Source organism: Pristiophorus japonicus, chromosome X (assembly GCF_044704955.1).
Source record: "Pristiophorus japonicus isolate sPriJap1 chromosome X, sPriJap1.hap1, whole genome shotgun sequence".
Lineage (NCBI taxonomy): Eukaryota > Metazoa > Chordata > Chondrichthyes > Pristiophoridae > Pristiophorus > Pristiophorus japonicus.
This window is the reverse complement of record NC_092010.1, coordinates 37,923,557-37,937,016: the sequence shown is the minus strand read 5'-3', so window position 1 is coordinate 37,937,016 and position 13,460 is coordinate 37,923,557. Positions and strand designations below refer to the sequence as shown.

The 13,460-nt window shown below is 51.8% G+C and overlaps 1 protein-coding gene across 1 annotated transcript in view; it reads left to right on the top strand.

Annotated features, from left to right (window-relative positions):
* Window positions 1–6,187, top strand: part of avil (advillin) — a 45,338-nt gene extending 39,151 nt beyond the window's left edge. Inside the window, exons 18-19 of the mRNA XM_070869405.1 lie at window positions 3,968–4,087; window positions 6,046–6,187. Of these exons, the coding sequence (XP_070725506.1) occupies window positions 3,968–4,087; window positions 6,046–6,159 (234 nt within the window). The 3' untranslated portion in view covers window positions 6,160–6,187. The remainder of the gene's footprint in view (window positions 1–3,967; window positions 4,088–6,045) is intronic.
* The last annotated feature ends 7,273 nt before the right edge of the window (window positions 6,188–13,460 follow it).

The window sequence follows — 13,460 nt, the reverse complement described above, 5'->3', positions numbered from 1 at the left end:
CCCTAGACCCCAGATACCCCCCCCACCTTCTCCATCCCCTAGACCCCAGATAACCCCCCCCACCTTCTCCATCCCCTAGACCCCAGATACCCCCCCCCACCTTCTCCATCCCCTAGACCCCAGATACCCCCCCCACCTTCTCCATCCCCTAGACCCCAGATACCCCCCCCACCTTCTCCATCCCCTAGACCCCAGATACCCCCCCCACCTTCTCCATCCCCTAGTCCCCAGATACCCCCCCTTCTCCATCCCCTAGACCCCAGATACCCCCCCCCACCTTCTCCATCCCCTAGTCCCCAGATACCCCCCCCCCACCTTCTCCATCCCCTAGACCCCAGATACCCCCCCCCCACCTTCTCCATCCCCTCGTCCCCAGATACCCCCCCCCACCTTCTCCATCCCCTAGACCCCAGATACCCCCCCACCCACCTTCTCCATCCCCTAGTCCCCAGATACCCCCCCCCCACCTTCTCCATCCCCTAGTCCCCAGATACCCCCCCCCCCACCTTCTCCATCCCCTCGTCCCCAGATACCCCCCCCCCACCTTCTCCATCCCCTAGACCCCAGATACCCCCCCACCCACCTTCTCCATCCCCTAGTCCCCAGATACCCCCCCCCCACCTTCTCCATCCCCTAGTCCCCAGATACCCCCCCCCCACCTTCTCCATCCCCTCGTCCCCAGATACCCCCCCCCCACCTTCTCCATCCCCTAGACCCCAGATACCCCCCCACCTTCTCCATCCCCTAGACCCCAGATACCCCCCCTTCTCCATCCCCTAGTCCCCAGATACCCCCCCCCCCACCTTCTCCATCCCCTAGACCCCAGATACCCCCCCTTCTTCATCCCCTAGTCCCCAGATACCCCCCCTTCTGCATCCCCTAGACCCCAGATAACCCCACCCACCTTCATCCCCTAGACCCCAGATACCCCCCCCCACCTTCTCCATCCCCTAGTCCCCAGATACCCCCCCCCCCACCTTCTCCATCCCCTAGACCCCAGATACCTCACCCCCCACCTTCTCCATTCCCTAGACCCCAGATACCCCCCCTTCTTCATCCCCTAGTCCCCAGATACCCCCCTTCTCCATCCCCTAGTCCCCAGATACCCCCCCCCACCTTCTCCATCCCCTAGACCCCAGATACCCCCCCTTCTCCATCCCCTAGTCCCCAGATACCCCCCTTCTCCATCCCCTAGACCCCAGATACCCCCCCCACCTTCTCCATCCCCTAGACCCCAGATACCCCCCCCACCTTCTCCATCCCCTAGACCCCAGATAACCCCCCCCACCTTCTCCATCCCCTAGACCCCAGATACCCCCCCCACCTTCTCCATCCCCTAGACCCCAGATACCCCCCCCACCTTCTCCATCCCCTAGACCCCAGATACCCCCCCCACCTTCTCCATCCCCTAGACCCCAGATACCCCCCCCACCTTCTCCATCCCCTAGTCCCCAGATACCCCCCCTTCTCCATCCCCTAGACCCCAGATACCCCCCCCCACCTTCTCCATCCCCTAGTCCCCAGATACCCCACCTTCTCCATCCCCTAGACCCCAGATACCCCCCCCCCACCTTCTCCATCCCCTAGTCCCCAGATACCCCCCCCTTCTCCATCCCCTAGTCCCCAGATACCCCACCTTCTCCATCCCCTAGACCCCAGATACCCCCCCCACCTTCTCCATCCCCTAGTCCCCAGATACCCCCCCCCCACCTTCTCCATCCCCTAGTCCCCAGATACCCCCCCCCCACCTTCTCCATCCCCTAGTCCCCAGATACCCCCCCTTCTCCATCCCCTAGTCCCCAGATACCCCACCTTCTCCATCCACTAGACCCCAGATACCCCCCCCACCTTCTCCATCCCCTAGTCCCCAGATACCCCACCTTCTCCATCCCCTAGACCCCAGATACCCCCCCCCCACCTTCTCCATCCCCTAGTCCCCAGATACCCCCCCCTTCTCCATCCCCTAGTCCCCAGATACCCCACCTTCTCCATCCCCTAGACCCCAGATACCCCCCCCACCTTCTCCATCCCCTAGTCCCCAGATACCCCCCCCCACCTTCTCCATCCCCTAGTCCCCAGATACCCCCCCTTCTCCATCCCCTAGTCCCCAGATACCCCACCTTCTCCATCCACTAGACCCCAGATACCCCCCCCACCTTCTCCATCCACTAGACCCCAGATACCCCCCCCACCTTCTCCATCCCCTAGACCCCAGATAACCCCCCCACCTTCTCCATTCCCTAGTCCCCAGATACCACCCCCCACCTTCTCCATCCACTAGACCCCAGATACCCCCCCACCTTCTCCATCCCGTAGACCCCAGATAACCCCCCCACCTTCTCCATCCCCTAGACCCCAGATACCCCCCCCCACCTTCTCCATCCCCTAGACCCCAGATACCCCCCCCCTTCTCCATCCCCTAGTCCCCAGATACCCCCCCTTCTCCATCCCCTAGACCCCAGATACCACCCCCCTTCTTCATCCCCTAGACCCCAGATACCCCCCCTTCTCCATCCCCTAGTCCCCAGATACCCCCCTTCTCCATCCCCTAGACCCCAGATACCACCCCCCTTCTTCATCCCCTAGACCCCAGATACCCCCCCCCCCGTTCTCCATCCCCTAATCCCCAGATAACCCCCCCCACCTTCTCCATCCCCTAGTCCCCAGATACCTCCCCCCCACCCCACCTTCTCCATCCCCTAGTCCCCAGATGCCCCACCTTTTCCATCCTTGCACTTTACCTGTCTTCTATTCTAAGTCTTTCCCAATACTGCAACACTATAGACCTCTCTTGGTTTTGCTTCCTCTTACAATATCCTGGCATTTAATTGTTGATTTACCTCATCTTCCCTTGTACTCTTTTCACCCTCGGTGATGTCCTGCCCTCTGGGCCAGATGGGAAATTTCTAATCATACCTGGGTTTTTGCAAATCACAAACTGTGTTCGTGAAACAGAATTAATTCTTCTGCCTGTGACTTGTTATCTTTCATGACTCATATTACCATCAAATGTCCCAAGCCACTTTTGAGTTGTAGGTAATTTTTAGGATAATGGTAATTAGGCTTAAAAAAACCACCCTTTTTCCCCTACAGATCAACCTCACTTCCTACCTTCTCACATCTCTCAATCTCTTCTTCCTCCATCCATTTTCCTCATGATTAATACTTCAATACCCTTCCCTGGTAATTTATTTCACATCAGCTGTGGGCCACTCCAGAGACTTGAGCACATAAATCCAGGCTGACACTCCCAGTGCAGTGCTGAGGGAGTGCCGCACTGTCGGAAGGGCAGTACTGAGGGAGCGCTGCCCTGTCGGAGGGGCAGTATTGAGGGAGTGCCGCACTGTCGGAGGTGCCGTCTTTCAGATGAGACAATAAACCGAGGTCCCGTTTGCCCCCTCAGGTGGATGTAAAAGATTCCATGGCACTATTTCGAAGAAGAGCAGGGGAGTTATCCCCGGTGTCCTGGGGCCAATATTTATCCCTCAATCAACATAACATTGCTGTTTGTGGGAGCTTGCTGTGTGCAAATTGGCTGCTGCGGTTCCTACATTACAGCAGTGCCTACACTCCAAAAGTACTTCATTGGCTGTAAAGCACTTTGAGACGTTCTGAGGTTGTGAAAGGCGCTATAGAAATGCAATTCCTCGATTACCCTTTGAGTGAGAAAGTTCACCCTTTCTTACTACTTCTGTCCCCTGGTAATTGAACCCTTCATTACAGTGAACAATTTGCCTGGATCAACTTTGCCAATTCTGCAGTATAAGCTATTGTGCACGGGCACTGTGTGCCAAAGGTATTGCACCCGTAAGTGGTACAGTGAGCCAAATGTTATGTGACAGGGCCACCTTAAGTGAAGATACGACCCACCTTAGGAAACGCACACAAGGAGAAAAAAGTCTTTCAAGATAAGGTATTATTCAAAAAAATCAAAATCCAGTGATTAATAACATTTTATTTAACGCAGGATTTGAATGGGACAGAGTCGGACAGCAAGATGGGCTCCTACAAGTGCTACCCTCCGGAGGCGCTGATTAATAAACAAAGACATCAATTGCCTGAAGGTGTCAACCCGAGCAGAAAGGAGGTTAGTCCTGCTCTTCCATTGCTCTTGTAACTTTGAGCTGCTGATGCAGATCTCGGGATGGGAACCATGGGCAGTGAGAGACTGAGGGCCCTTTAACATGGGAGGGGAGCATGAGGCTCTCCTGCCATTAGCTGCATTCCACTGTGTGAACAACCCAGTGGAACAGGCAACACGATAAACCCAAAGAAATGTCGGCCTGCGAATCTCTCAACCCCTCTTAGTACCACGTTAACTTAGCCATGGGGGCCGGGAGACTTCAGCGAGAGCTTTTGGGGGGGGGGGTGGGGGGGTGAGTACTCAGTAAGTCTCCCACCCCACAGGCGATCCCCGGCCCAGAACAGGGAGAGGGTGTGTTGGGAGGAGAGTGGTTCTTGGCCACTAAGAGGCATGTGAGAGCAACCCTGTGTTGGTGCTCCCTCTGATTGTTGCCTCTCCACCCAGGAGGAGGGGCTTGGCCCCTGCTTCATGCCTCTGTCCCGTGACAAGGCTGAGAACAGCTGGCGGAAAATTGCAGACACGAGCAAACGAACACAGGAGAGTGTCGGACAGGAGAGGACCAACTGGCCCATCCAGCCTGCCCCATGTAGTCGGGATGCCTCGCAATACATAAACTCCCCACCCACCCAGAACCACGTGATCTCCTGGGAGAGGCAAAAGAAACATTAAAAACCCAGGCCAATTATGAGGGAAAGTCTGGACCATTCCACTTCGACCCTTAGGCGATCTAAAGCAGTCCAAATCACATTGACCCTGACTTAAAATGGCAGGACACCTACTTCTTGTACCAAGTGATCTCCTCCTCAGCCAGAAACCGGTCCTGCTCTCGCTTGAAGATCTGTAGCGAACCAGGGTTCACCGCACAAGCCAGCAGCCTGGGGCCTACTACTCTGTGGTGTCGATACTGTAATATTCTGTACAAAGGGAATTAAAGAATGAGAGGTGATCTCATTGAAACATACATAATTCTTACAGAGCTTGACAGGTTAGATGCAGGGAGCATGTTTCCTCTGGCTGAGGAGTCTAGAACCAGGGGTCTCAGAATAAGGGGTCAGCCATTTAGGATGGAGATGAAGAGGAATTCCTTCACTCAGAGGAGGGGTGAATCTTTGGAATTCTCTGCCCCAGAGAGCTGTGGAGGCTCAGTCGTTGAGTATATTCAAGACAGAGATCGATAGATTTTTGGCTATTAAGGGAATCGAGGGATGGGGACAGAGCAGGAAAGTGGAGTTGAGGTCGAAGATCAGCCGTGATCTCATTGAATGGCGGAGCAGGGGCAGAATGGCCGACTCCTGCTCCTAATTCTTATGTTCTTATGTTATGTTCTTATATACACCTGGCACCGACACAGGCACATTTTCCAGCGGGGGAGGGGGGAAACCACTGGTTGATGGGAAACCTGACTCAGAGGTGCTGAGGCCAATAGTTATTACCATAGGCAGTCCCTCGAAACGAGGATGAATTGCTTCCATGCCAAAAAAGGATGAGTTCACAGGTGTTTCAATGAAGGACCTAATATTCCAGGTCCTGAACTACATCCTGAGGGGTGGAAGATTCCTGTGCGCGGATTTTTTTAATGTGTGGTGACCGTTGCACACCAGCCAATAGAAGCATCCCAATGGCCACTCTGCCTGACATCAGCCAACTCAGCACAGACCAGGGATCCAACAAGCAGTACCACATCTGTACATACACGAAGGAGGTGGTAGGTAGGGGTCGTCCTGCAGGATTCACACAAGGGGGTGGGGGGGGAGGGCTTTGGGCCTATGGAAAACAAATTAAATCACAGAGGGGGAGGGCTGCAGGAGGCCATCAGTGGTGAAGTCAATCTCGGGTCGTTCAGGGACCCAGAAAGATTTGAGTTCACTCCCACAAGTCTGCCGACGCTGCAGCACGAAAGCGGAGAAGGATTGTCGAAGTGTGCAGAGGATTAAAACTGAACCCGTGAACTTTCTTCACAGAACTCCCTGACAGACCAGGATTTCAAAGTGGTGTTCGGCCTGTCGAGGGGCTTGTTCACTGCAATGCCCGTCTGGAAACAGATAAACCTGAAGAAGTCGACAGGAATGTTCTAAAAGGTGACGGAGAGCCGGATAACGCTCGCTGTGCCACCTCTGCCAATCGAGAATCTGCCTCCTGCATCCGTTACGCTGCTATCTCGAGCCTACCTGTCGCTATAGTTTAGGGTATGCCTCCAAACTACCCCATCCCCCAGGAAAGGAAAACACCCGAATGCCATCAATTCAGCAAAAGATCCAACAGAAACTAACCACCCAATTACTCACAATTACTAAAAAGGGTTAAACTTAAACATTCCCATTTAATTACTTAGAATTAACTGAGCAAATGTATCGTAGAGGCTGCAATGGCCATAGGGGAGGACATAGAATGTACAAACAGGACTAGGCCATTCAGCCCATTGGACTTGTTCCCCCATTCTGTTCGTCACGGTAGCTCTATCTTGCTCCGTATTTCCTCCCAAGTATCTATCTCCCTTTTAAGTTCCTCAATATTTCCATCTAAGGTCTTCTACAGCAGTGCATTCCATTTACATTATGACACAAAATGCCATTGATGTCAGATAAATACATAATCTGACATGTCCACCATCCCATAAAATTTCGAATGCAAACCTAACATTTCAGTACAAAACCCTCATCGACACAATTGCCATTTACTGTCTGATTTTTTTTTTATCCAGAGAGAAAGACATTTTTCGTAACACTTTATATCAAATAAAACAGTGTCGGTGTAGAAAAGGCCCAAGTTGTCTTTTTGATGGATTGCCCACACCTCCCCCGCATTCTCTTCAGATCCCACACCAAACCGACGCCAGGGAGCTCCTCACAGGGAGGGAAAGAGAAAGGGAAAAACAAGTTGGAGTTTGCCACTCTGTCCCCATCCTTAGGGCCACTGTTGTGTATCTCTTAGTGACTGTGGCCATACAGCAGCTCTCCAGCCTGTCTGTTTGGCTTAGGGTGATGTAGGACACAGGAAGATGGGAGGGGAGGGAGCAATATAATAAAATCTCAATCGTTCCACAATCCCCAAGGACTGAAGGCGTGCTGTGTGTGCAGACAGTCTGTACCATTAATCACAGCTTGTAGCAGTGTCATCTGGGCTTCCTCTGAGACATAGAGGAGAGAGACTGCACAGGCACGCAGCAGATAGAGAGATGAGACACAGAGGGCAGAAGGCTCTCCGAGACACAAGGGATCAAACAGCAGGCAACTGCAGTCTGTGCAAGTCTAGTCTGCTACCTAGTTCTGAAGGTGCAAGCTCTATATTAAGCAGTCTGTGTGACAGGCTTCTCCTGGCTGGTATCTGGGTTGCTGAGTCACGGCTCCTCACCATCTGCTGAATGAACTCGCTTGTCTAGTTACCTCTTCATACTCTCTACTTCAACTGCCTTTTCCGGTAACAGATTCCAGGAAGTTTATCATTACTCTTTGGGTGAAGACAGTTCCATCTAATTTCTCTTCTTACTTACAAGGTGTCACCTGTGGCTCAGTGGACAGCACTCTCGCCTCTGAGTCAGAAGGTTATGGGTTCAAATCCTACTCCAAAGACTTGAGTCCTGTAATCCAGGCTGTCACACCAGGGCAGTGCTGCAGTGTCGGGAGCGCTGTCTTTTGGATGAGACGTTAAACCTCTCCGGTGGATGTAAAAGATCCCGTTGCACTATTTCGAAGAAGAGCAGCGGGAGTTATCCCCGGTGTCCTGGTCAATATTTGTCCCTCAACCAACATCACTAAAACAGATTATCTGCTCATTATCACATTGCTGTGTGTGGGAGCTTGCTGTGCGCAAATTGGCTGCTGCATTTCCCACATTACAACAGTGCCTACACTCTAAAAGTACTTTATTGGCTGTAAAGCACTTTGGGGTGTCTGGTGGTCGTGAAAGGCGCTATAGAAATGCAAGTTCTTATATCTCCCTAATTTTAACTTGTGTCCCTTATTGATTGACCGCTTTTGCTACTTGTCTGGACATATTTATATCTTTAGAAAAGTGGAACAACAGCAATTTCTAGATTGACAAAAAAAAACATCATAAGTTTCGAGAGGGAGCCTGGAACTATCAACAGGGTCTGATGAGGGGAGCAGTACCGACCTGGAGCAGCCAGCAACAGAACACGGAACAGGGACCTGCAGCAGTCAGCCTGCTCACAGACAGCCAGTCACCAATAAGCCAGCTCACAGAACGTCCGCAGATACCTCGCACGCAGACCGTAGCCAGCTCACAGTGCGCAGTTAGCCAGCCGGTAAGCTTAATGGTCTTGCAGGCCGGGGCCATTAGAGGGAGCAGCGTTCGGCGGCCCGGCCCAGAAATCAGCACGGTCCCGGCCTGCAAGACCATCAGCAGGCCGGGGCCATTGGAGGGAGCTGCGTGTGGCGGTATACCACTGCAGGGAACAGCGCGTGCTGCTGCAGGAGGGCGACGGCTGTGAAGCCAGGTTGCTGATTGCAGAGCGGGCAGGCACAGCAGGAGGGGCGAAGGAGCGGCAAGAGACTGTAGAGGGAAGTGACCGGGGCCCAGGAGAGGCGTGAATCTGGGGCCCAGGGGCAGCACGGGCCAGCCCACACTGAGATATGTGCGCACTAGGTCCGTGCAGCAGAGCAGGTCTCCAGTTAGTCTTGGGTAATCCTTGCCACTGGACCAAGACCTCGCTCTGTCAAGCCCGTGTGGTGGCTGGTGTGCAACGGTCACCCCACGTTAAAAAAATCCACACAGAGGCATCTTCCACCCTTCAGGATGTAGTTCAGGACCTGGAATATTAAGTCCTTCATTGAAACATCTGTGAACTCATCCCTTTTTGGCGTGGCAGCAAGTCATCCTCGCTTCGAGGGACTGCCTATGGTGATGAAGCTTGCAACCAGCCAGCCCCTTCAGCCCACTGCTGGCTCGTGAAGCCACAATGAGGTTACAGTCAGCCCACAGTCAGTCAGCCACCGCCAGCAGTACATGGAGCTGAGATCCCTGGGTTGTGGAGGGCAGGAGCAGTGGGATCAGGAGAACAGGAGCGGAAGCTGCCCAGTCAGATTCTGATTTCTGACTGAATCCTCGCACTTTGCTCCCCAAGACTTCTGCGTCATCTGAGAAGCTGATTCTGTCGCACACCTGCTCCCAATTCTGAGAACCAAATTCAACATTTAATGGCCTGCTGATATTTCTGCACGTGTGTTATTGTCCTAAGGGGAAGGAATTTGCCAGCACAGCTCAGGCCAGAGAGAATGTTATCAATTCAAAATCTTGAAAACGTCAATTAATCACCTTTCCTGAGAAAACAAGCCATTCTTCCTTAACCTTCCCTTAATTACATCAATTCCTGATAGCTGGGAGCAGTGTAAACTGCTTGGAACAGAATTCCTGTAACCAGGGATAAGGATGTGGTCTTCTTCAATGCAGCGTACTTTATTTTTCATTAGTTGACGGTGTCTTGCTGTTGCCTCAGATCCTGCCACCTGCGCCCCTCATTCTTTGGAGGAAGTCAGCAATTGCTGTACGCCAGCCATGATCTAATTGACTGGGGGAGCAGGCTCGAGGGGCCAAATGGCCGCCTTCTCCTATTTCTTATGTTCTTGTACACTCGGGTCACTGGACATTCAAACACACTTTAAAACAAGTTGTGAGCAGCAAACGTTGGTTATATCAAGCGTGAGCCACCTCGATTAGTCTAGCAGAGAATTCTTTGCCTTAACCAATTTCAGTTAAAAGGGTTTTTATCTTGGTAAAACTGGGAAACAGCTTGTTAGAAGGGAGCAACTCTACAATAAAGGGGTTCCTATTAGATTTTAGATTCAAGACAGAAATCAATAGATTTTTGGACTCTCGGGGAATCCAGGGATATGGAGATCAGGCGGGAAAGTGGAGTTGAGGTCGAAGATCAGCCATGATCTTATTGAATGGCGGAGCAGACTCGAGGGGCCGAATGGCCGACTCCTGCTCCTAATTCTTATGTTCTTATTGTGCAAACCACTTCAAACATAATAAGAGTCTTCTTGAACTGCACACAATACTCCAGATGGAGTCTGACCAACACCTTCTGCAGCAAACTGTAGGACCTCTTCAGATTTGTACACTTACCTCTTCGCCTATGTAACCCAGCCCCCTATGTTGTTGTTAAATGTATTGTGCTCAGTTCTACATTGAGGGGAGTGGGTGAGTTTGCCGGGTGGGGGGGGGGGGTTTAAAAAAAGGTGCGCAAACTGTGCTGAGATTTTTTTTTAATTCTTTTACAAAATTACTGCGCTAAGCAGCACATTTCTTGCTAAAGCAACTGGTGCATTTATCAGGCATCAACCAGGCTCTGATTCAGTAACGCACAGCTTGCACCACAGCCACCGGGGAACGGGATTTCCGAAACGCTTTCCACTGAGGCTGCACTCGGGAACGGTCACAAATAAAAGTTGGTTCAAAGCCATCGATTCGTCTGTGTTCACTTCATTACGACCCGTCTTAAGTTGAACTTTAATGATTCGGATTTTTAGCAGAGCTGTCGATGTTGGGACAAATCTGTAAGATTTTCAGTTACCGGTTCTACACCCGAGGTGTCAACTTGGCGCGAAGCACAAGCACAATTAAAGGTAGCTCATCATCGTAGGCAGTCCCTCGCAATCGAGGAAGACTTGCTTCCACTCTTAACACGAGTTCTCAGGTGGCTGTACAGTCCAATACGAGAACCACAGTCCCTGTCACAGGTGGGACAGACAGTGGTTGAGGGAAGGGGAGGGTGGGACAGGTTTGCCGCACGCTCTTTCCGCTGCCTGTGCTTGATTTCTGCATGCTCTCGGCGATGAGACTCGAGGTGCTCAGCACCCTCCCGGATGCACTTCCTCCACTTCGGGCGGTCTTTGGCCAGGGACTCCCAGGTGTCGGTGGGGATGTTGCATTTTATCAGGGAGGCTTTGAGGGTGTCCTTGAAACGTTTCCTCTGCCCACCTTTGGCTCACTTGCCGTGAAGGAGTTCCGAGTAGAGCGCTTGCTTTGGGAGTCTTGTGTCTGGGGCATGCGGACAATGTGGCCTGCCCAGCGGAGCTGATCAAGTGTGGTCAGTGCTTCAATGCTGGGGATGTTGGCATGGACGAGGCATTCACCGTTCTCTCCGCAGCCCAGCGAGCTGTGAGGTTTGCTTTCTCGTGATAGAGCGCAAAACGGAGTCTCTTGCAGCACTCTCACGCCTGCCTTTTACAAGAGAAGAAACTCATTGATAACTGAACTAGATTTCAGTGTCATTGTAGTTCAGTTGATGTAGAGGCACCTTCACCTCTGCGTCAGGAGATTGTGGGTTCAAGCCACACTCTAGGACATGGAACATAAACCCCACACACACACACACACACACACACATGTTCCTGCTCCTGATCGCTGGTCAGTGATTTCCCCCCTGCTGGAGAATGAATGTGTGCAGAGGGCAGGGGCGGGCAGGATTGGGCTCCAATTTACCCCCCTGTTGAATAGCCCGCTGCCACCCCCTGTCGAATAGCCCACCGCTACCAATCACCGACTGGGCTCGCACATGAAGCATGCCTACTTGGGGCGAGGTCCCAGAGTGGCAGCCAGTTCCCTCAGAAGCAAAGCCCGGTATGAGCCAGCACCTTTGGGAGAGGGCGCACGTGGGAGGGATGAATTGAAGTTAAACGCATATTCTAGGATCCTTGTGGCAGTGCGCAAATGGCAAATTGGGCTTTTGCTCAGTGATCACGCATTTGCAGATGTGAAAATGAAAAATAAAAAGGACAGGAAAGTTCCTCTGCGCAACATCCAGCAAAATCATAAATCTGTTCTTTATGCTTTTGCTCTGCCTAACACACAAACTCTCGGCTCTAAACTGTTGTTTCTTTATCAAATGCCTGGAGTGCATCTAGAGGTGAATGTTACAAGGATGCCATCTCACAATACTGATCCTGGCAGTTACACAAGAGGCCTGCTGTGACTCGCTGCATTTTCCAGTGTGGCTCAGTCAGAAGGTTGTGGGCTTAAGGCCCACGCTACAGATTTGAGCCCATAATCTAGGTTGGCACCCAGTGCAGTGCTGAGGGAGTGCTGCACTGTCGGAGGTGCCGTCTTTCGGTGCCGTCTTTCAGATGAAACATTAATCCGAGGCCCCCATCTGCCCTCTCGGGTGGACATAAAAGTTCCCATGGCACTATCCGAAGAAGAGCAGGGGAGTTTGCCACAGTGGGGGCCAATATTTATCTCTCAGCCAACACCTAAACCAGGTTGCCTGGTCATTTATCTTATTGCTATTTGTGGGAGCTTGCTGTGCGCAAATTGGCTGCTTACTTTCCTACATTGCAACAGTGACTACGCTTCAAAAGTACTTCATTGGCTGTAAAGCGTTTGGGGTGTCCTGAGGTCATGAAAGGCACTATAGAAATGCAAGTCTTTCTTTCTAGTGCTTTTCTGTTTTGCTCCTCGGGCAAATATATGTAAATCTGAAGGTATATTAAGGGAATCAAGGGATATGGGGACAGTGCAGGCAAGTGAAGTTGAGGTCGAAGATCAGCCATGATCTTATTGAATGGCAGAGCAGGATCAAGGGGCCGAGTGGCCGACTCCTGCTCCTATTTCTTATGTTCTTATATGTACAGAACCTGGGGTGGGTATGAGTGGGGAGCTGGAAATTACTCAGTGGAATGTTATATGAACACTTTACTCAGTTGCATCAAATTCCTCTAGGGAAGGGTTCCATCCCTGGGTTGTGTCACTAACTAATCTTGTTTGGGGGGAGTACAAATGGCCTGAGCATCTGTGTGCTAAGGATAGTCACTAACTTGTCGTCTCACAAGGGACAGGACGGCGACTTGCTACCATCAGAACTGAAGACGAACAGATAAAGAGACATTTACTCAAATCAAGGGGCTTTCAGCATGTTCGAGTGGACGTTTAAAAAGCTGCGTGTGACGGCAATCTGGTTTGTGCTCTGGTGAAAGGGCCTCCTTCATCTGAACCTGTTGTAGGATCTGCTGATTTCACTGCAGCGAGGATACTTTCACCGTGTCAGTCTCGACTGGATCAACCACCCAGTCCCTGCATTGAATGGACAAGCCCTCCAAATAATTAATCGTTTTACACGGGGACTGTAACCAATGAACACAGCGTTGACCACAGTGAGCCTGAAGCCTGCACCTGCTACCAGACTTTATTTGCTGCCTATTGTTTCCCGAGAAGCTTGGCTCCTGATTGTCGTCATTGGGACTAATGTTCTATTGGGTAACAAACTGTGCTGGTAACACAGGTTTCAGACAGCTGCGTGATCCATAGCCCGGGACTGTACTCGAAGTCTAATATAAATATTGGGATTCTGCTCAACTCAAACAGATAAAGGCAGTCAGCCGTACTTTGTTTGATCACTTAATTGGCAAAGACATTG